Below are 23,236 nucleotides of genomic sequence, written 5' to 3'. Positions count from 1 at the left end.
CCCCATATTTCCCCACCCCAGGGAGTTGGGTGCTAGGTTTTAGTATAGGTAGGTGACAAAAGATATTGTAGATATATATGTAAATAACTCTATGTTTTTGAACTTATTTACCTGTGTGAGCGTGTCAGTCGGAACGAAAGCTAGCATATCGTACTATTTCCTAGTCGTGTGAATGAGGTGAACTTGTCCGTGTACTTCTGAGACAGTAGCAGAGAGAACACACGTGAAGATCTGGGAAAGATCAGCTGAGTGCAGGTGTGTAGTGGATGAAAAAAATAAAAAATACACAACGCGAGTATAGATTAGACAACGCAACAGACGAACGAAAGCTAGAATTTTTAGCGGAAAATTCTCCTTGTGAACTTCCGTCCTGTTCCCTAGAACTCCAAAGAGGAACGGACTAGGGGCCGCGTTGGTGGCCTTAGCGATGGATGTGGTTAGTCCGGCTACACTAGTGAGATTTGTCTGGCTTGTTGATTGTTTACACTACCTCGTCTCATTTTGGCAACACGAAGAAGCCTTGCGTTGCTGCTGCCCACTCTCACACTCGCTATCTTAACTGCCTCCCTCGTTAAGTGAACTCTCTGATGTGAGAAGCTTTGTCATTAGGACATACCTGTTTACAAGGTTCAACTAATTCATCATGATACGCCCTCACCTGCTAATTCGGCGTGAAAAAAAAAAACAAGCAGCCAACAGGACAACCCAATTTTTAATTTACGGAACAGAATAAGGTGATTATTTTTAAACAACAAAGTGACGTTTCCAACTGTTGGCGTCTCGCTTGAGTGACGTGTCCATCACGGCACAGTGCGGCTGGCACCAGACGGCCGGTAAAACGCTGTGACTGGTGCGTTGTCATGGGAACCACACTGCTTCCAAAATCGGTCGGCCCGCTCAAGACATTCATTACGATCGTGATCTGAAATATAAAATTGTTTACAGACATTGCAGGACTTTAGTCAAGGTGGTAAATAATAAACATGTGATGTATGCAGCGCGTAATCACACTCACGACGGAGCGTGGCATCACTCAGGGCGGCATGGCTGCCGTTGAAATTGTGCAACTTCACAGTTCATACGGAAGATGAGGTCCAAAATCCCATGACAAACCCACCTGACAGCCTCTCTACGCTAAGCATGTGGAGTACCTGTTCTAGGCGGATGCAGCATGTTGTTTCACTTACCTGTTGCAAGGTTAGTGGCCCCCCAGGCATCATAAAAGTATCCCTGAAGAGTGTGGTCAGCTGGACAAGATAGGATCTTGATCCAACAGCCTGCGCCTCCTGTTCTGAAGTGACCTGCACGTTCACAAGTTCCACATACAACAGACATGTTGATACATAGCATCAAGATTTTCAAAGAACAAAATTCATGCTGCTAAATCTGATGGAAGACAATCTAGACTAATATATAGGGCATGGCAGTATACAGTATACAGAAGACACGATACAAAATTTACAACAACGGAATAGATCACAAGAACCAGATACATGTATATGTAACCAAGGTATTCACAAGAAAATATCCCACGTTAGCTGAAATAATGATGATGATGATGATGATGATGATGTGGACAAAATAAGAAGGACGTAACTAAGTAGACAAGTAGTAGGAGACAAACATTAAAGACAAAGAGAAATCACGGAACAAACAGTAAGGATGAAGAGTGTCATAAGATGATAAGTAGACGGACTGATCAACTGACTATAATCCGAACTATTGACAACTATGTTGACTGGTGTCACAGATGTAAGATTTTTTTCTTTTGAACGTTTAAAGGATTCGATAGTGAGTGGATATTGGATACAGAAGGAAAGAGAGTTCCACTAGTTTGCAGCACAGTAACTAAAAATCTGGTGACCATGTATGGTTGTTCTGGTGACAGGGATAAGATGGCATAAACATCGTAATTCCAAGAAATCTTCTGAAGAAATCCATACCTAAGAAAATGGGTTGACATGAAACACCCATTATCATACAATTGTTATAACGGACCATCATTTAGTGGTCAGGTGTACAATACACGGTCAGTGATTGATGAGCTGATGTTCATAGCTTCATTTGATGTTTTCAGTGCGCATGCCAGGAGATGGTAAGCATGGTTCCCACCTGTAGGCCTGTAGATGCTGGTGATAGGGCGATCAGCGTGCGAGCCGCAGTAGGCCCACTGTGGGGCTGCACGTGCCAAGCAGGCCGCCTCGTCGTGGGAAGCGTTCTCGTGCTGTTCAGCCCACGTGTCCCGGTGGAAGCCTGGGTTTTGTGTCTGACATCCATATTCGGCGAAAAAACAGCCATCTCCAGCCACTGTCATCGCACCTTTCATCAGAAACATTGTGTCAATCTTACACCACACACCAAATTGACATTCTGAAGGATGAAAGTCTGTTTTACTCGCTTCAGTACCAGCTGTGCACACGGTACTCTTCTCTACATAAACTCAATGACACGCAAACTTATGTATGTATATGTGTATGAGTGTGGGAGACAGAAATATTTCTGTGCATTAACTTTACTGATGTATCTTCGATTTCTAAGAGGTACAAACATAATCTTTTGCATACCTGTAGGTCCGTAGACAGCAACCACCTGGCCAGTTGGACTGGATCCACAGTAGCGCCACTGTTGGGCGGCCCGTGCCAGACAACCCTCCTCTGTGCCTGCTTGAGTCCCAATGTCGTCCTTGTGTGTTCCTTCTGCAGCAGGGGCTTTGGGACAGTGGTCCACAACAAACCAGCAGCCTGCATCAAAATTAAATAGGACACCCACAATGTTTAAATTTTTTCTCATTTTTGTTTGGTATACTTTGGTAAACGTTTATCGTCTTTAATACCCATGCTGCCAGGAAATTAGCTTTTATTGAGTCACCAATGGTATGTGCATTAGGAAAGTGGAGTGGAATTAGTGTTTTACACCGAGCCAACAACTAAGGCTATATCGCGTCAAGGCAGCTAGCCCATATGCATTGGAAGCAACCTAAGAACATCAATAAACAATTAATAATGTCAATGTTGTGATTCAGTATTGTTAATCCCTTCCACCTCTACAGCCCTGGGTATAGCATCTTTAGTTTCTAGCTTAGAGGTCGCTGTACGTTGTTTTGAAATGCATAGCTCATTTCAGCTAAAACATTCCATCTTGTATCCAATAAGGTTATATTTTGCGATCTTTGTAAATCCTATGAAATTACCAGTTGATTCTAGGCAAAAGTCAGGGTTTCATTAAATTTTGAGTATTGCCAAGTGAATCCAATTTCTGTGTGCCATTTTATTTCTAGATTGGCTCAAGTGTAGGTTGTCGTCCGACATTTTACCTTCTTTAGGAATATTAGGATACAAGGTGTTTGGACTGGAACCATCAGGCATGTAGGACCCACGGGGGGCAGTGGTTGCTGGGGCTACAGTGCTAGAGTCACAGGCAACAGGAACTGCGGTGGTTCTGGCACTGGCTGGATGTCTGTGAGCTAAAACATCAAACAATATACTAAAGTATAGCTAGTCTTTTACAAACAAATAAACAGATTTTATTTTGAAACAAGGAACAATTGGCAACAAGATTATTTCTGGTCTGATCTCAATACAAATACTACTTAATTGCTTTTCTGTGTTACGGGTGGAAAGGAGGCAGAGAAAACCGACATAAACGGGTTGGTTGCGCGGACAGTGGCATACATAGGTCAGACTGTAGACACAGACACCAACACCAGACAGGTCAAAACTATCTTTACATAGATATATACCATATTATTTAAATGTTATCAGTAATGTTCTTCACTTAATTGAACACTTATTTATGGCATCTCACCAGGTAATTTAATGGAATAAATAGATGAAATTTAACGTTTCTGTTGTGGGCTAGGAAGTAAATCAGCTAATGAATGAGACTAAAATAACTTGGAGGTGTGCTACCTGGATAAAGCTGCACGGTAACAGACTGATCAATTGTAATTACGTATTTATAATTAACCAGTGTGTGCCTAACACAAGAGACACTCATACCCCTGAGATAGTTAGGACCAGTGGGAACCTGAGGACCCACATCCTCCACTGACACTGGACTGGGAAACTGTTCTTCATCAGCCCACTGAACAGCATTACAACGCAGTCGGAAGTCAGCATCTTTGGGAGACCAGAAGTTGCCAGGGCTGTATGCCTACACAGGACAAGACTGGTTATCTTTCTCAGTGATGAAGTTCCATGTAAGCAATATTCCTTATCTCAACTGAGTATTTTTCATCATTGCCAGAATCTCAGCTGGAAACAAAAGACATGAACAATTGTTAATATCATAAACCTGTTTGCCACATGCCTATATGTAAGCCGCAAAATAGGAAAAAAACCCAACCAATCCATACCCTGAAGTTATTGTGAACATCAAAGTAATCTTTTCTCTCAAGGTTACTTCCAGAGTACTGTATCCTTTCAATGCCAAGTCGGTTGTAGAAAATGTTGTCGTAGATTTGGTTACCTGTTGGTTTGTGTATCCAATGGATTAGATTCAGCCAGTTGAATCAGAGTTATTGGTTTATTATTGTTTTCTTCATAACGAATAGATAGGAATTACGAAATACTTATATTCCTTTGCATCTACCACCCCGAAATATTCCTCTGTTTGTTTGGTTTTTGTCATCGTCGTCATCGTCGTAATCGTTGTTGTTGTTGTATGAGATAAAGACACTGAAAAATGTAATGACCACTTCTAAATGCTAGACTGTGTGTACAAAGCTCATGCCATGTTTAAGGTATGTTACAGCGCTATGTTAATGTATGATAATAGAAAATTCGTCGAGAAACTACTGCATTTGACATTTTTGGCTATTATTAAGTTGGTTTTGGTGTCCTTGCACACATGCGGTATACAGTTACATTCTGTTATTATTTTCTGCTGAAGATTATTCAAGTTTTCAATCCTTTTTCGTCACTAAAACTAAAGCGTTTGGTTGTGCAACCATGAAAGAAGAAACATTCAAAGGTCTTGAAATTATTACATTCCAGTGTTTCCATTGCTTTTCCTCGATTGACTTGTGAACTCATTTTTTTTCAAATAGGTATTCCGAAGCCAAAGCCTATAAATAGCTAAAAAAAAACAAACAAACAAAAAAAACATTTGCAGCCTGAATTAGTTTTTTCAAATGAATTGTGTATGCTGGAAGCAGTTTTCCTACATATCTTTCATCTCATATGACATTCTATGTTTGTTGAGTGCATCTGTGTACTGTGTGTGACTTTTTTGAGTAAAGTGCGATGAGCCTGCTTGAAGTATGGGGATAATTTAAGGTGCTATACAAATTCAGTGATGATGATTCATGATGATGATTACTATTAATAATAAGAAACCTTCAGGAGCAGTAGGATGTTTCTGGAGAATAGCAGCAAGTTCTGGGTATCTAGTCTTCCACAGTGTTGTGTTGAAGAGGCTTTCCTGTCAAATATAAATAAAAAAAGTATCGGCAAAATTTTTATAATTTTATCCCTTGTGTGTTGCATTACAGGTGTACTGTTCATGCCATTGTGCATAATATGGAAACACACACACACACAATTTGTGCTCACATATATGTATATACAGATGTGCAGTAAAATTCCTGAAACAAGCTATTCAAGGATCTGCATGTGTTTCTGTGATCCAAGGAAAGCTAATAGCAAAGGATAAATAATCCTTTTTTTAACAAATGTGAACAATCATTTCAGAGATATAAGCACATGGTGCTAGTTTCACCTGCAGTTTCTGGGTCAAGTAGACTCCATGACCACCTGATCCAAGTCCCCTTCCATCCACCTGAATAGAGTTTTTAGTGGCATTGTACATAACATTTTGTCGTATGATGTTATCACGGCCGCCTCCAATGTTTGCGTGCACTTCATTCTGTAATAGTATCACAAATAACACATAAGCATTTCAGCACATATTTAACTGTTGTTAACTAAAAGAGCATGTTCACATTTAAGCATACATGTGCTAGAACCCACATGAATGCAGGCGCACTTCATAATGCAAACAGAACAGCAGTCACACTATATAGTCTGTCTTATTATCATCATAATTATCATCACCAAAATAGTTCTCATTACCAAAATACTTTGTAATCATAGCTATTAAATTACTATCATTAAAATATGTAGATACTATTCAAAATGAAAAATAATGATCATCATCAAAACAATACAAATACAATGCAATCATAACACAGTCCATCAGTCTAACGTCGTGTCCATCAGCATGTCATCGTCATCAGTCAGTACACCAACCCTGTAATATACATAATGTGAATAGTATACACTATATTAACTAAATATTTTGAGCATTATGCATAACTCATCATTAAAACTGTTTACAGAAAACACAGACTGTATAGGATGCTAATCAGGATAAAATTTTTTAAGTAAGAACAACAAAGGCCAATACAGGACATCCTAAATGCTGAGTCTTCACCATCTCATTCGAAATAATACAATACTTTTACATCATAAAAGACGTTGCCTTCTATCAGAACACTGGAGTATTCATCGTCCAACATGATGCCTCGGACATCAGCTCCAGGGAAGTAACGAAGGGTGTGGTGAATGTGGTTTTTACGAATAATGTTTCCACGCTGCAGAACATAAAAACATAACTGTACATCAAACACAGACAAACATAACTGGACATGAGACAACATCAAGATTTAGCAACATTACAACAAGCAGTGTGTGTGTTTGCACATTAAAGAAATTCCTGCAGAAAACAATTCTGAGACAGAGAGAGAGAGAGGTTTTACGAAATGCTGTCAATATCTCTAGACTATTAGTTTTCACACTAGTCACCTAAGTTAACTTAATGCCAGTCAAAAAAAGGTGTTAATGATGCTAGTATTTCCAATCAATGATAAATACACTTCAGTCAAAACTGTTCATACTCAGGTTGTTTATTGGTTCGTGGCTACTGTTGATGGTTATAATAGTACATAGCAGTCAGTTTAGAATCGAGTATTAATTGTATTAACTCTTGCAGGTAGTCTTTACAGCCAACATTACCGTTATTGGTTCACCTTTCACCTGTAATGCCCTTTGACCAGAAATAAATCATAAAATCTCATATCAAGCTTGTTTCATAAAAGCACTTCTGCTTACAATTACAATGCAGTAATGCAGATCAGCTTTAGATCAGACAGGTCATTAAATTTAATTAGAATATTAAGGTACCCAAGTCCAATCACGACCACTGTGGATGGCTCCACAGTCACTGGAATTCCAGCACATATGATGAACATGGTTGTACTCAATAACATGATCATTACCCTGAAAACAAATTTTATTTTGATAAATCGCATGATACACTGGTTGTATAATGCTCTACATTTGTTTTCATTTTTAAACTAGAGAATCACATATGTGACTCAGTGTGAGTAAGTGTAAGTGAATAGGATTTCAACAGTTACAGTACTTAAATATAACATGTTGAATGTTCTTGCAAGTGCAAATTATCTTGTTTTTAGCACATTTAGCTGAATACCAAGATGATGTCTATTAATAAAGATCATCAAGTATGCGAGCATATAAACACAACCAGACGTAATGAACATTTATAAAGAACTCACAGTCCACCAGATCCCTGTGTACTGTGCATGGTGAATGTAGTTATGGCTCACTGTTACATGAACGCCACCTATCTCAAAAGCTTTACAGGGTACAGCCCCTTTCCGACTGAAGTCCCACACATGGTTGTCTTGCAACAAGACCTCTGAGGAGGTCAGTGTTTTAGGATCTCCACCTGGAGCAATTAGTAAATAGAGTCCTGAGTTGTGTACTTGTATCAATTTAGAACAAGATGGAAAAATTACAGGTGTTATAATGCAACTAAGGGTGTGGGAAAACAAAAGAGTATGCTGAACACCACTTGCACTGCTAGCATTCCATACAATAGATAAAGTAAATTTTGAGAAGTAAAAAATAAAGAAAATCTATGAACAAATCTGGAGCAATGAATGTAATGTAGGTATCAAGATTCTAAGAGGATTATGGGGGGAGCAATTCTGTATTTAAAAGCTCTCTCATTAAGCAAATTATTTGAACTGTTAATATATTTTAATGAATTTGTTTTCAGTCTGCATACTCACCTTTTATGAGGACTCCACCACAGGTATCATGGATCTCTGAAGCCAGCACAGAGACTCGACGACAATCTCCTTCACAGTTAATGGCATATGAACCTACAAAATAAAGATCTTAAGGCTTACCTTTATTACACTTTGCTCAAATACAGTTAATAGCGTATGAACTACACTGTACTTAACTACAGTCAATACAGTATGAACCTAAAGGAAACCAACCAAAGGTCTCTGAAGACAACACAGAGACTCAATGACAAAATCTTTTTCACTGTTAATACCATATGAACCCCAACAAAGACTCCAAAGATCTCAAGGTAGAACTAAAAAACCTCAATAGTCACATTCACACCTTTTACTTTAATATGTCCTCAACTTGTCTGTCATTAGAGCATGTGAAAGGTTACATTGTAATGATACATGAGGAGATTGTGGTGCCAGGAAACAAATTTTGTGATCTGTATGATTGTTAGCAATAGTCAGGATAACAGTCAGAACGTGTTCTTGCTGCTCGAGGCTTCTGCAGTTAGGCTGTCATCTTTGAGTATAAGGACAGCAAACAGTGAAAACCAATTTAAAATTTCACACTCAAATTCACAGTCATTGTGATTCATCTATGCTACTGATTTGCAAGACAAGTCCTTTACAGGGGAAGAATAAGCTAAGTAATTAATTAAGTACTAAAAGAATAAGTAGTAATAAACATAATATTCCAGCAAAAGAGACTGGAAGGTGAATATGCAGAAAAGTAGTAGTTAGAAGAGATATTTACAAGGGTCCTGAGGTTGGGAAGTATCTCTAATGTTTTATGGTTTAGGCATCTTTGTTGGAGGAGGACTCATAAAAATTTTCCAAATTCTAGTTTATGTATTTAGCAAGGGCGATACCCAGTTTGGGAGAAATTTGCTGTTTTTATCTCGATAACAGATGTTTGTAATGCCCAGCCATCACATCTTGAATAGATTGAAAAACACTTTGTGCTGAATATATGTATAGTGTTAACCAACTAAAACTGACTGAGTGGTTCAGAACTGGATATTTATGTGTGTGAGCAGAATCATGGATTATTTGAGGTACACTTTGTTCTGCATACTTATACTTGAGCTAGTTCTGTTTAACTGGTATTTCTTAGCTGTAGTGTCTGTTCATTCCCTTAAAAGGAGACAATAATAATAATAGTTAAGCAGTACTGACGAGGCTATAACACCAGGCCACAATAAGTTGTTAGCTTGAAAAACACAGGTGCATTTTGAAAATGTTTTTGGACTGCCATTAGCAGTTTACTGTTACATTCTTTACTTATCAAAGATAACATAAACACCATCCAGCATTTTACAACATAATTACATTAAGGATGGTCGGTGTATATCACTCTCTTTCATCAGAACCTGCAGTTCAGTATTCTTTATTTTTTCCATGCATATTTTTTTCTGAATAATGCAATTTTACACATATGTAATACCTGTGTTTTTGATCTCCATATTCTTGAAGGTTATGTCATGACCATTTGCAATGCTCACTCCATGCTGACGGCAATTCTCCACAGTAAAGTCTTCAAAGTTCAGCTTCTGAGCAACACTTTCTATTCTTCAAAATAAAAAATAAAATAATGTTCAAATAATGAAATGCAAGATGCACACAACACTTTTTCTGACTTACCATTCCAGCATATTGCTAGAAAAGTCACAAAATTCATTATAAAACTTAATATATTACAATCAACAATTGTATATGACGTACTGCATGGTAGCTAAATTTACACAGATACAATAAAAATCTGCGTTCAGTAAAGCTGCCTTAGCAGTCAATCTATTTCTTAGTGTAGAAAAATAAATACAATAGTCTAATACAAATTTATACGACATAGAATCTAGTATATGTGATTAAACAACATGGCAGTATTTGTTCTAGAAAATAGTGTTCAGGAGATACAACACCTTATTACAAAAGGTATAAAACATACGAAATGCAGGACATTCAACACAACATACCTTATGCACCTGGATAGAATTGAGACATACACAATATCTGATGATGTCAGTGTTTGTAGAGGTGTGTTGGGCCACAGGTACAGTTTTTTGTTGGTTCTGTCTATATAGTACTCCCCCTACAAATCACGTCAAGTCACAGTAAACAATTCAAGTGAGGATTTTCTTAACTATAGATCATATCTTATCACTCAAAATCATTTCAGAAATTTATTTACTTTGTTAAGTATTTCATATTCTAATAATAATTATACAATTCCTTCAGTGAGTTTCAATAATGAAACTTAGAAAAAAAAAAGGAAACAAATTGTGTGTCTTTCACCAAACTGCAGGAAATAACACCATAGAAATATCATTCTTTTGATACAGGTCACAGGGAGCCATGTTTATCAAGGACAATTCTACTAAGCTGAGTTCCATTATTGAGTAAAAACATTTCCCTCTTTTAGAGCTCACCACAAGGCATTTAAAGATTTAATTTTTCTTCTACAAGTTGCCAAAACCATCCATGGGGACAAAAGGAGAGTTATGTACAGATTGTGTCATCTGGTAAAAAAAAATAAAATTATAAAAGCAGCTTAAAAGGTAATTGTCATGAGCAGGTAGTTGTTATTGTTAGTTTTGGCGGAACCAGCGGATGACTGTTTGTTTTTGGCGGGATCTGGCGAAAGAGGATGCTCAGCAGTGATTGGATAGAGTTAAAACTCCTAAAGGCCCCGACCGTATCGGAGCATCGCAAAGTTTACCCCTTCCCAGAAGCAGATAAGGGCAGAGCTGAGACGAAACGGGAGAAGAGACGTCGGCGGATCAGAGAGAGAGAGCACAGACAGGCGACAGTAGGGGACAGCCGGACTTTTAGCGCCTCTGGCGATGTGGAACAGCCGTGGCCATTGTACTAGCCTGTGTAATAAAAGGTCGCACACCTGCTAACGGTTCCTGCTTTTGTTTCAGTGCTGGACTTGTGTTGTCGTCACTATATTACCACTCGGTTATATAATAAACAGTAATATTATTATGGGCATGTCATCTAGTATAAGACCAAATCATCTCACTGGTTCATCAAGTTCTGACAGCATGTTGATGACCTGGAAGTAGCCTCCCTGCTGACTATATCCAGTTGGAGCGATAGGGTCGTAGTGACCTACAACACAGAAAAAAGTCAAAAGTTTTCTGGTTTGTGGCAGAAGCAAGAGGAAGGGTGGGTACGTGTGTCCTAAACAATACAGTTGTCTCTCTCACTGTACCCACACAGTCTGATTGTAACTTCAGTTTATACCTGCACTGTAAGTATAAACTATTGTAAACTTTATTTCCCATCACCTTTCAAGATCTTAGTCTTGGACTTTATGGACATCACAACTAATTGTGTCTGACAAGACATAAGACTCACTGATAACCTAAGATGCACCATTTATTTCGGCCAGCATCATCAGCAACTAGTATCAGCTGACAGGCTGTGATCACTCACCAACACGCACTCCAAATTGGCTGTCCTGTGCAAGGGTGATGGTGTGGTTGTGGGCATCCACATGAGCTACAGGCAAAGATTCATCTGCCCAGCTCCAGTACCTGATTTAGTGATCAGAAATGCTTTCATTAATCTTCTGATATCTGAGATGCTTAAAAAAATGAAACAACAAAACAAAAATGTAAATGAAGGCAGGCTTGGAAATGGAAGGAAAATAAGCTTGAAAGACTTACCACCAACCATAGACCCATGGCTCAGTCTCCTGTGTCCAGGCCACATCTCTACCACCTGCATTATATGTGAAACGACGACCTTTCTCTCCATCAGGCACGGATAAGATGTTGATGAATTTCTAGGTCAACATCAAAGTCATTAGTATAGGTGATCAAAAGCAAGAGGAAAAATGACTGCTTACAACTATTCAATGTCTTGTGAAAATAAAAAAGGATTTGAAAGAGCGACAAAAAATTAGTGATTCTGAAAACACAACAGTTTTTTGTCAGAATTTCTGTAAAACAGTTCCTCTTCTTATTTGTTTATGCACAAAATCTCTCTGCCATTGTTTCTCATGTAGTCATGTGCATACAGACAGGCACAACCACATATATGCCTGCATTCACACCCTCTCCCATCATACACATACATGTATAACATAATCCTACTGATTCCAACTGATTATATTACATCCTGAACATCTGCTTCTGACCAGCAGCTCACATCCAAATTTTCAAAACTTTCTGCTCAAGAGCTATCTTGTAGGTATTGAAAAGTTGCATTTAAAAATCATAATAAAAAAGTCCTCTGAGTTACATACCTAGACATTTATTTCTTAAACTAAGTCACAAGTGAGTTAAATATACTTCATTGGGCCACTGGGCAAGTCGTAATGGTTTGCCATTAATGAAGAGTTCTAGTGGTGCAGTCCATGCTGAATGGCCAAACCCATAGGGGGTCAGTGATCCAAGATTGGCGATTCCAACAGCCGTCAGGTCCAATTCCAGGACCTTGGTACGGGCCACTTCAGGCAGCCGCTGCTGTATTTTTGTGTCAGTCACATGCTTGAAATGATCACTAGGAATATGTCTTCCACCTGTCTGTTAAACATGATATAGGCATTGCTCATTAAAGGTGTGATTTTTCCTTCATTGCAAGTTCTTTCCATGTGTGTGTGTGGAGGGTGAAGGCATGCATATACATTTTCTTTGTGTATGCATGTATGTGTGTGTGCATGTATCTAGATGACATTATTCTTATCAGACACCATACAAACTGCAGACTTCTACTCACCAAATGTACCTCCTGGCCTTGAAAAGCGCGAAAAACTGCTGTACCATTTATGGCATGAGCAAAGGTCAAGGTTGAAGTCAGGTCATAATAACCTTGCATAAGCTCCACAAAAATTGCTTGAGGACAAAAGAAGAAAACAGCACATCTGTACACTAAAAGCAAATTTGCAAAAGTAATCTAAATATAGTCAACAAACGGTGTTGCTTTCACAAATTATGTATTTTCATTAAAGTGGGTTCTAATTTCTTTTTTAAAGACATTCTTGTAGTGTTTATGTTTTGTACATCATTATTTTTAAAGGTGTTTATGTAGTGTTGACCTGTTGACATCCTCTTTCATGCATTCTTTGAGGATTGTCTTCGGTTGCGTGTTGTGTCAAGCAATATGACCAAACCAAACCATTTTCCACTGCTTGATGTTGACGAGTAGAAGTTCCTGTGGTTCCACCTGGCTGGTGGCCACTTTGTAAGTAAAGTCATTTGTTAATTTGTGTTCAAAAAAAGAGATCTGGAACAGACTCTGGAAGCGTTGACTGTGAGAACCTGTAACGCAGTACTGCTGTCTGTCATCAGATCGATGTTGATACTGTCATAGGAAAGAACCACTCTCTCACCTTGCCAATGAGCAACACCAGACTCCCAGAGCTGGCACACAGTGGTTCAGACCATGCCCTCTTCAATGTTGAATTCCCACATCACATGCTACATCTCCTCATGCCAAACCCTATCAAAGACCTTCTTAAAGTCAATAAAGATATGGTACAGAGCTTTACCATGTTAAAGGTTTCTTTCAACCAAGATATGCGGATTTGAGACTGGCCTGCTCCTCTGCTATCCATGTGAGGTAGTTCTGTATCACCTTCAGCACAACTTTACTTCGGTGACTAATCAGGCTTATTGTCCGGTTTATTGCCTTTGGCTCCCCTTTTTTGGCACGAGTATGACCTCCTGATCTAACAAAGGAATTTTCAATATTTGATACAGAGCTATTCTTCTTCTTTCTCTTCAAGGCCCACCTTTGATCACAAAAGTCAAGCGCTTCTTTCATGACCCAGGGCTGTTTCTTCACCTTAGAATGCCCTGAAACCTTCTCAGTCACATCTTTCAGGTGACCAGAAAGGGTCTCCACAGCCTAGTTAATCATGTTCAGGGAAGTGAATTTGCCTCCAACTTGTGCCTGAAAGAGTTTAACCTGTGTGGGTCTCGTAGCTTATCGAGGATTGGAGTTGTTGATTGGATTTGTGGATTGGAGTGTGATGCTGCAGCTTTTGTCTAAGGTTTGTTAAAACGAGGTATTTGTCATTAAGGTTACCCTACATGCAGATATGCTTTAATCAGGGCCATGCTTAGGGGCAGGCGGTCGAGGCATCTGCCTAGGGCCCCGCGCTTCAAGGGGCCCCGCGCTTTTGATTGATATGTGACTTTGGATCCCAACTAAAACCGTGTGATCGTGGCGTGAGGGCCCCGCACATGCCCTTTGCCTCGGGCCCCGCGGGGGCTAAGAACTGGCCTGGCTTTTATCTTTGTCTTATTCATGCTCAATTTGAAAGAAATGGTAGCTGATTAATATCAATGAATTGATAGGCCACCAGATGGAGGAGCCTAATGAAAAGGGAACAGGATGAGGCCTCAATGGTGCACATTTGCCACTGCTGCATCTTATGCTCATATGACTGGTCACAGTCAAAGGGATGAGGGGGGAGAGAGAGAGATGTAATGTTTGCCTTTGAGGTATTACTGTACTGAAGTCAAATCTACAACTATTCTTTTGAAAAAAAATCTGATTTTATTAATTTGTTTTATTTATGAATAATAAATACACATCAAACAATTATATTTCAAAATCTATTGTAGGTATTGTAATTTCAAAAGAAAAAAAAATGTTTCAGAAAGCCTTTTTAAAACCATAATGTAACATATACTGGGTGATTTACAGATTATGACAGTTAGATAAAATACCAATCAAAATAAGCCATGGTGAGGTATGAGTGTTTATTATGTAGTAAACAGACAAAGCATAACTTATGCAATGCGGAAGAAGCATTTACAACAAAAGTTTTGACGAGATTTTGAGTAGACAAGGAGAGTTATGTGCCTATTCAATAAGGGGTATTGTATGGGGAAACTGCATATACCACCCACCAGATCTTTCTTGCTATCTCTAGGTAAACATAATGCATGCATGAGCAAAACATTAGTTCTGTCATGCCCTTGTCTATAAACAGACAGACTGTCACTGGGGCTAATTATATAGAGGTAGAATTATCATACTTAAAAAAAAAATTCTTGTACTCACTGTTTCCTTGAATATCCTTAGACTGCAAGAGGTCCACGGCATGTTGAAGACTTTTTACTGGTGTGGAGGATTGCAAACTGTATGACAGACAAAAATATGTCTAGACATATCATAAGTTGAGAGACACCTATATAGAGTTATTGAAGCTAAGAGAATACAACAGGAGCAATAAGGTGAAATCAAAATTCATTTGGAATGAAATCATTTGTTTTAAATTGATGCATATCAAGCCACTTACATACCCAGTATTACTGTCTGAGCCTGAAGGACTGACATACAGATGGACAACAGCTCCCTCAGTGCCCCATTGTGACCATAGCACAAACCATATTACACTGAGCTGCTGGCAGAAACTCAGAGAAGACACACGCTGAAATACTGAAAAATACATGTTTGGCCCTTTAATGCGCTGTAAAATTAACCTTCTTCCATGCACAGTAATCATCAAGCATCTTCAATCAAGAGATAGCCAAAGTTAATCAGATACCAACCTTTTTATATTGAAGTCTGAAAAAAGCTATCTGGACATTTAGGAGACCTTGGTACAATTAAAACACATCTATAAGAGATAAGCATTCTAATACCACAGAAACCTTAAGAAGGGGTCAGTGTATGTGTGGGTCTTCAACTGTTCCGAAAGAATTTATTTGTGATCTCTGTGTGTGTGCATTTATAAGAGGACAACATAGAGTGATCTTCACTATTTATTGTGAAACATTTAACTTATTTCATGAAATATTTCAGCTACTGTAATGCACATATATATATTACAGATACAGTAGTAAGGTAGCTGAGGAATAACTATACTTCTATACACACCACTGTTTGACCAAAAGTGTATGAGGTTACGACTATCCCGAATCATACCTGTGTAAGCAATGTATTAGGAAAAGGCAGCAGGTTGCCAGGTGTAGATATCGTATCAGTTCTAAATATACATGGCATATTTATTAGTTTGTTGTGTTTTTGGTACATTGTATGCCCTAGCTTTTTTGTTGCGTCGCTGCTGTACAGCATTGTTTGACTTGTGTTTTCATCTGCGATTTTCCATTTTCCGTCAACTGCCGGTCTTTTCTGCACAACAGTTTCTTCTGAAGACCTTGAAGATCTCACTGACAAAGTCAGTCCTAAAAATTTGCATGCAGTTTTCCTCTGCTTTGTGATTGTATCAATATTAGCAGTCTCCTGGCGATTTCTGCTCGGTTGACCCGAATGTCTATCGATGTATTTTGTGTTGCTATACTGACGACACAATTAATGTCTTTGCCAGATGTGGATGGGAACCTAGGGCCGTTGACAGCAGGCACGGACCCTGGGCAGACGACTTGTTAAACTGGTTAAAGCTCGTAAACTTTATAGATGAGTGACAAGAGGCTATAAAGACCTTGGCTCTATGTGAGCTCTCAGTATATGTACCCCATGAGATGAAGCCCTCGAAGCGTTTCTTCGTTCTGTACCTGATGACAAAACTATATGGAGATCACACTTGATACCTCAGCTCCACCTGACCCCTCCACATTGGTCAGAATTGACTAACAAACAAGCATACAAATTGAATAATTTACCCATCATCCCACCCTGCCTTGTTGGTGTAGCGGGAGCTTGTTTAGGGCAGGGTAAGGTGACCAGACGTCCCGCTTTAGGCGGGACAGTCCCGCTTTTGACCTCGTGTCCCGCCTGCTCATCGGGCGGGACGCCCAATGTCCCGCTTTCTGGCTTTCTAGCAAGTCCATCAAATGTCCCGGTTGTCTTTAAAAATCACTTTTTTCGGCGTTCTTTGACGGTGACGACACCATCATCGGCACGTGTCCCGCTTTCGCCCCCGAAACGTCTGGTCACCTTAGGGCAGGGTGTATCGCTGACAGTGCTTGTTATATCCACCCCGCATCCCCTTCCACCCTATCACTGGTCACGAGAGTGGCGCAGCGCGACACGGAGGACAACAGTGGCACCCAAACTGTCCAGTATAAACAGCAGGCAGAATTTGAAGTGTTTGCACCTGTTTACAGAAAGGCACCTTGCCGCTTAAGGTGCTGTGGTTTCGGTGGAAAACGGCTCGCGTCACTCAACCCCCTCTTTCCCCACCCAAGGGAGTTGGGTGCTAGGTTTTACTAGACTAAAGGTAGGCAGGTTAGAATAGATATAGTAGTTGGCAGGGCTTCTGCTAAGGCTAAATTCTTTGGGGTCCCTGTTCTTCGCCCAAATTTTAAGGGGACCCCATTGACGAACTTTTAATGCGTACTGTACGCACTGTACAACTACTAGTTGTATATGTAAATAACTATATTGTGTCTTTAAACTTTTTTACCTGTGTGAGCGTGTCAGGCCGAACGAAAGAACACAAGTGAAGATCCGTGGAGTTGACGCACCGAAGAAAAGAACACTTTTGTCTGGGAAAGATCGGCTGAGTGCGGGTGTGTATTGAAAGAAGGAAATAAAATATACACAACGCGAGGTATAGACTATAGACAACGCACCAGACGAACGAAAGCTAGAATTTTGAGCGGAAAATTCTCCTTGGGAACTTCCGTCCTCTTCCCTAGAACACCAACGAAGAAAGGACTTAGCGATGGATGTGGTTAGTCCGGCTACACTAGTGAGCTTTGTCTGGCTTGTTGATTGTTTACCTCGTCTCATGTCGGCGACATGAAGAAGCCTGGCGTTGCTGTCAACTCTCATACTCGCTGTCTCAACTGCCTGCCTTGTTCGGTGAACTCTGTGATGCTTTCCACCACTGGGCTGAAGACAGATGGGTGCAGGTGGTAAGGGACGAAGCGCACCTGGAGACAATTTCTCGTTCTGTTAAACGCGTTCTCTTTGGATAAGGATAAGAGTAAGACTACACAGTCAGAATGCGACAGTGGGTACAGCTTGCTGAAGGACCTGGTGGGACTGTGCACCAGCCCGAACCTCTCTTCTACCCCTTTGGCCTGCTTTTTCGCGGGGGTCCGTCGATCAATGCCAGTTATTTCATGTTTACGCACACGTCGGTTTCGGTTTTGTGCGGTCGTGATTCAGAGTATAACGAAGAGGGTGGTCGAGGCGAAAAAGGCGGCGACTTTCTTTGTTCTTCTGCTCGCTGCAGCTCAAAGGACAAGACACACACGGAGAACCACAACTGGTTGGGTAACTTTTATCCCCTCAACTTGGGGAACAATATGGAGAACCACAACCGGCTGGGTAGTTTTATCCCCTATGTCGCGTGTCGGCGATTATTTTGCTGTCTTCGTGCTAGGCTTCCCATACTTGACTCCTCTGTCGTTGGGTGTGATCACGCGGATGGGGAAATCAAGCAGCTTTTCACCTCGCCCTTGTGTGACCCTTTCCATCTCTCGAGCCTATAAGGCTACATCAGCTTCCAGATGGTTTCCCTATATAAGCCTATACCATCTTCTTCTTGCTCCTATTCGCCCCCAGTGGAGCATAGGGCCGCAATAAGCCTACATAATCCACCATATTTATAAGAATTAAGAGATGTCAAGCTAGACCATGGCATCAGAAATGTTGAAAAGTATGCCTTTTTAACAAATGGTCCCCATTCTCTCTTGACTGGAATCCTCGGGGGAAGAGGAGAGCTGAGGGACCAAAGCAGACTTAGAAAAGAACAGTAAAAGTGAGGCAAAGGACATCGGAACCACATGGGCCCAACTGAGTGGGGGCTGCCCATAACCGGGTCTGGCGAGATATTCTTGCGCCCCTATGCTCCTCTAGGAAACCCCATTCTCTCATTTACTGTAGCTCTGTCAGCATAGGGTGTTCACATTGAGTCTTTGGATGGTCATTTTGTGGGAAGATTCAGGATTCTTTACTCAAAATTCAGGAAATTTTTTTTCTACTAAGCTCAACACAGAAATTATTTAAAAAAGAACTTTTTCAGACATTTAACTTTCATGTTTCAGACATTACATGTAGACAGCTGCTATGGGCACCTCTCATCAAGACACAATCTTGGCTTATCTTTGAGGCCATTAATTTCAGGTATGACTGAGTCAGAGCCAAAAGCAAGTTGTGACATAGAGAAAATCAGCCACAATCTGTTCCATTCTCAGGACACAGTGGCCTTTATTTATACATGAAAAGAAAATAAATTCAAGCAAGCCAACAAATAAAAGCACGGCTGGGAATTCGGAGATCAGACAGGTGCAAACATCACAGTTGGTAGAGATCCCTTAGAGATCACAAAGTTTTGTCTGCTACCATTGCACACATGAACACACACATACACAGATTTGCATAATTTGTGTGCACATGCTCTCTCTTTTCTTGTGGAAGTAGGGTCTGAAAATATGTACAAAAAGTGTTAAAATGATTACCCACTATACTATACAGTTTATATGTTACTGTGCAAACTGCACCAAGGCAATATTATTTTTTTCACTTTCTTTTGAAATGTTTTTGTAAGTTTATGGTCCACATGTGGACCTACAATGAATCTCCGTCAGGTCTTGCTATCATTGTCATGGTGAGAGTGTGTGTGTGTGTGTGCATGTGCTATTTTATAATAATTGAAATGACTGTAACCAGCTTTCAGCATCATGCTCTAAATCGTGTCTGCTTGTGATGAAAACCATCAAAATTAGCTATGAAATGTTCAGTTGGGTCAAAAAGAAAAAAAAGAGGGTACATTCAGAAGAATCTCCAGGATACTAAAACCATATTTGACTCTTTCTGAGGTAAAGTTGTATATAAATTATAATAAAAACAAAAGCATAAAAGGGCATTATCTGACGTGCTCAAACAGTTCATTTAAAAAAATTATCTGCAAATATACAAAACTTACAAAAGTCTTCTGCAATAATAACAATTTATAAAACTATGTATGTACTTCTTTCATATAGATTTAAAAAAAAACCCAGATCTGTTTGTTGATTTTCTATCTATTCCTCTTCGTGCATCAGGTTGCACATAAGGCCTCAACCAGAGTTTGCCACCGATGTCGATCAGCTGAAACCCGCTCCAGGTGACCCCATATCCAGCCCTTTCCTTTCATCTCCCTTTCCATTGTTCTTCTCCAAGTTTCCTTTGGGCAGCCTCGTTTTCTTCGGCCCTCTGGAGTCCATGTTTGTTGATTTTAATCGTTTGTAATTGTTATTCTGATATATTTTTTCTGGAGGAGATTAGGAAAAGATAGAAGTGATAATAGTCAGTGTCACGATGCATGACGCAGTTGACAATACACTACATGGGCAACACCACTGACTAAAGAATTGTTGGTTAACTCAAGAATGTGCTGGATTACTGGGTACAGGTTCCTGTTTAGACCTGTAGGTCGCTCTCCCATGCTTCTTTTGTGGCCATAATTATGGTCCATCTGTAAAGAGTCAGCTGACTGAAGTTCTGTAAGCCCAATCCAAGTGCTAACCAACTGAATCATACATGACGGGAAAATTTCATTTACAACTTGCTCTGCTGGGGGAAGATTGTCAATGGAATTAATGTTTCGTTGTTTAAAAGAGGTCACCTTGCTCGATATGGCTGCTTCCAGATGGTGAAATTCGTCACCAAGCCACTTGCTGATGCTTGTGAGCACAGCTGTGTGAACTGGACCAAGTCCAAAACTGTCCCCTGATGCATGATCTGATGCCAAACTGTTGTCCAAGGCAGAAGTCAACAGCTGCATGAGCTGTGACATAAAGGACATGTCTTTAGGAATTTGAAGAATTTTCAGAGCATTATGGAGAAAATCTAACACAAGAGTAGTAAAACTGATCTTTTTTATTTCATCGGTAACAGATCCTTCACTAAATCTTCCTTCATTTGTGTCTTCCTTGGTTTTATCCACTTTAGACTTCCGAAGGCCTGATGTTTTGGGTATTTCCTTTTGATAATCCATCTTCTCTTCATTGGTTGAAATGCCCTCCCTTAGTCTGCTGGCATCTTCTATCCATAGTGAAATTAAATCACACATCCGTTTTCCACTTTTTCCTAACACTTCTTCTCTTTCTGGCATCTCACTGTAATGTTTGTTTTCAGACTTCATTTGAGATAGTCCACACAATGGAGTTCTTGAGCCCAGGGGGCAGTCAAGGCCCATAGACAGTATCAAGTTTGTTGGAGAAATATTGTACATTTCTGCCAAGAGGTCACCTGAACTAGTTTTCAGCCATACATCCTGTGGAAAACAAATAGTCATTGTTTTCATAATGGCAATAAAATAATCTATCAATCCATCAACAACTACACATTCATGTACATATGGTATTCCACAATTACAAAGCACTTGTTTGCAGCTTTCAAATGAAAATCAAATTATTACAATTAGGATGTGTAAATATTTAAGGAAAGGAAACAAAGTTTAGCAAAATTTTTCTCACAATTATAGCTCTGAGTATATAAAACACATGACAAAACAATACATTATAAAAATGTTCTGATAATTTCATAACAGATGCTAGGCCTTTTTTGCAGCTGTTACTCTTCAATGACCTCTCTATCTTAACCCCATTTTTAAAGTGTGAGTAAAATCACAAAAGTGATTTCAATTGCATATTGGGAACATCATAAAATCACCATATGCAATGGCAGATTTACGAAATTATCCTTCATAAGCAGAAGTATAAAGCATAAAAATGCTGAAATTAACTCAGTAGCATCGCTGACCTCCCCTAGCCTGATGCCAAAGGGTATATGAAATGCCGAAGTGCAAAACACACTTTCAAACCTTGTTTCCTTATAACAGCACAAAAACGTTCAAAATTTGAGCAGTTTTGTGGTTGTGGTACCAATTTGAGTAACAGGACTGACATAATGACATTTAAATTTCCCTGAAAACCATTCAACATTTGAAAATTGTGAATTAACTTCATCAAAAAAAAAAAGAAAAAACTTCACAGAGCCCATCCCATAGTGTTATTTGTGAGTCACAAATACAAGTTTCTGAAATACAAATCTCACTGTAAGGTGTTGTAAGCAGTGACGCTGCACGCTGACTGCATGATACTCAAACACTGCCTGAAACATGCCCTGAATGCTGTAGAACCATACTGTCCCACTGTTGTTGATTCCCTCAATCCGTACATCTTAAAAAAAATATAAATTCAATAAAAGGTAACAAAAGCCCAATGCTGCAATGTTGAAAAGAAGTATTGTCTTAGATTGTCTCCTAATTCAGAAAGTAACAATGATGAAAATAAATAAGCCATAATACATAAGCCCAGATGTAAATGATATTGTTTTTTCTTGCAAATTCAGTTATGCTAAAACTTAACACTAAAAATGTATAACTGAACAAAATGATACTCCACTTTGCTAAAAAATGTGAAGACTTTAGAAAGAAAAATGGATTTTAATGCAAGAACATTGTTTTAAAAAAAGCTGCCGTACAGTGTCAGGAATGTTGAGTGGTACTGAAATGTCAAAAACTACCATTAACTGATATATTTTCCATGTCACTATATTATCGGGTGCTATCATATATAGCACTTCATTATATAATCGATTGTACCTGTGAATACAAGTTTTGTTGCAAGACCCTGTGTGGCAAATCGGGCATGGATGCGGGTGTGGTTTTTGGTATCCTGTTTTATACCTGCAAGGACATCCGTACCCAAGAACAATGGCTGCTGACAATTCTGGTAAGAAATAAAAACGTGTCACCGTACCACAAACGAATCATGTTACAAAATAATGAATGTAGCAATCTGCAGCTTAAAGTACACTGAAGAATACGAAAACTTGAAATATGATGCAAAGATACTTTTGTATTTGCTTGTAATTAATAGTGTTAATTTGGAATCATGATAACAGTTGTGTGTGCATCCGTCATAATTTGTTGTGATTCTCATACACTTTGTAAAGCAAACCGCACATGCCTGTAAAAGATTCTCTGATATATAAAACAAGCTGTTTTCTCCCATCATAATAAATCGTACATGTCGACCATCTATCACAATCGATGGCAAACGGAAAGGTTCGGTACAGTTGCGCGAAGACCCTTTCAAGTTAACATCGTCTGCTTTCCTTTTCGCAGCCATATTGTTTATGCTTTGTCGCGTTTCTATTATTCAAAATTATCTTTAGGTTTCTCAAACGTTCTCTGAATATATAAAATTTATAATTTATAAAAATTACTGAGCAGTGTAAATTCAAAGTATCATTCTGTTTACATAATAA

General features: G+C 39.3%; 2 protein-coding genes across 6 annotated transcripts; both read right to left on the bottom strand.

Moving 5' to 3' along the window:
- Window positions 1-694: 694 nt before the first annotated feature.
- On the bottom strand, window positions 695-18,299 carry LOC112563337. Of its 4 annotated transcripts, none has more exons than XM_025237238.1 (23): window positions 17,752-18,299; window positions 15,367-15,502; window positions 15,125-15,201; window positions 12,830-12,945; window positions 12,403-12,636; window positions 11,776-11,894; window positions 11,543-11,643; window positions 11,127-11,215; window positions 10,078-10,193; window positions 9,549-9,673; window positions 8,096-8,188; window positions 7,577-7,749; window positions 7,182-7,277; window positions 6,464-6,592; window positions 5,719-5,865; window positions 5,337-5,421; window positions 4,355-4,467; window positions 3,999-4,152; window positions 3,314-3,463; window positions 2,565-2,741; window positions 2,113-2,319; window positions 1,188-1,301; window positions 695-922 (listed from the first exon to the last, which is right to left on the bottom strand). In XM_025237238.1, the coding sequence occupies exons 1-23, from the start codon at window positions 17,801-17,803 to the stop codon at window positions 801-803; spliced, it is 2,925 nt and encodes a 974-aa protein (XP_025093023.1). In that variant the 5' UTR covers window positions 17,804-18,299; the 3' UTR covers window positions 695-800. The 4 variants fall into 4 exon arrangements, with proteins under 4 accessions (XP_025093023.1, XP_025093024.1, XP_025093022.1 ...); XM_025237239.1 differs by lacking the exon at window positions 17,752-18,299 and adding an exon at window positions 16,690-16,708; XM_025237237.1 differs by lacking the exon at window positions 17,752-18,299 and having other exon boundaries at window positions 15,367-15,608.
- Window positions 18,300-20,107: 1,808 nt separating this feature from the next.
- LOC112563334 lies at window positions 20,108-23,126 on the bottom strand. 2 transcript variants are annotated; one of them, XM_025237231.1, is made up of 4 exons: window positions 22,936-23,126; window positions 22,569-22,695; window positions 22,019-22,143; window positions 20,108-21,236 (listed from the first exon to the last, which is right to left on the bottom strand). In XM_025237231.1, the coding sequence occupies exons 1-4, from the start codon at window positions 23,095-23,097 to the stop codon at window positions 20,274-20,276; spliced, it is 1,377 nt and encodes a 458-aa protein (XP_025093016.1). In that variant the 5' UTR covers window positions 23,098-23,126; the 3' UTR covers window positions 20,108-20,273. The 2 variants fall into 2 exon arrangements, with proteins under 2 accessions (XP_025093016.1, XP_025093017.1); XM_025237232.1 differs by having other exon boundaries at window positions 22,996-23,113.
- Window positions 23,127-23,236: the final 110 nt, after the last annotated feature.

The sequence above is a fragment of the Pomacea canaliculata genome, linkage group LG4, assembly GCF_003073045.1.
Source record: "Pomacea canaliculata isolate SZHN2017 linkage group LG4, ASM307304v1, whole genome shotgun sequence".
Lineage (NCBI taxonomy): Eukaryota > Metazoa > Mollusca > Gastropoda > Architaenioglossa > Ampullariidae > Pomacea > Pomacea canaliculata.
This window is presented reverse-complemented; position numbering and strand designations above follow the sequence as displayed.

Bases quoted from the DNA above. Each gene is read 5' to 3' on its own strand.
- LOC112563334 (XM_025237231.1), bottom strand. From the start codon at position 23,097: ATGGCTGCGAAAAGGAAAGCAGACGATGTTAACTTGAAAGGGTCTTCG. The intron at 22,696-22,935 runs GCATGTGCGGTT...ATTTCTTACCAG, and splicing joins TATCAGAGAATCTTTTACAG to AATTGTCAGCAGCCATTGTT. The intron at 22,144-22,568 runs GTACAATCGATT...ATTTTTTTTAAG, and splicing joins AACAAAACTTGTATTCACAG to ATGTACGGATTGAGGGAATC.
- LOC112563337 (XM_025237237.1), bottom strand. From the start codon at position 15,569: ATGATTACTGTGCATGGAAGAAGGTTAATTTTACAGCGCATTAAAGGG. The intron at 7,750-8,095 runs GTGAGTATGCAG...TAATTGCTCCAG, and splicing joins TGGTGGAGTCCTCATAAAAG to GTGGAGATCCTAAAACACTG. The intron at 923-1,187 runs GTAAGTGAAACA...TTTATATTTCAG, and splicing joins GGCCACTAACCTTGCAACAG to ATCACGATCGTAATGAATGT.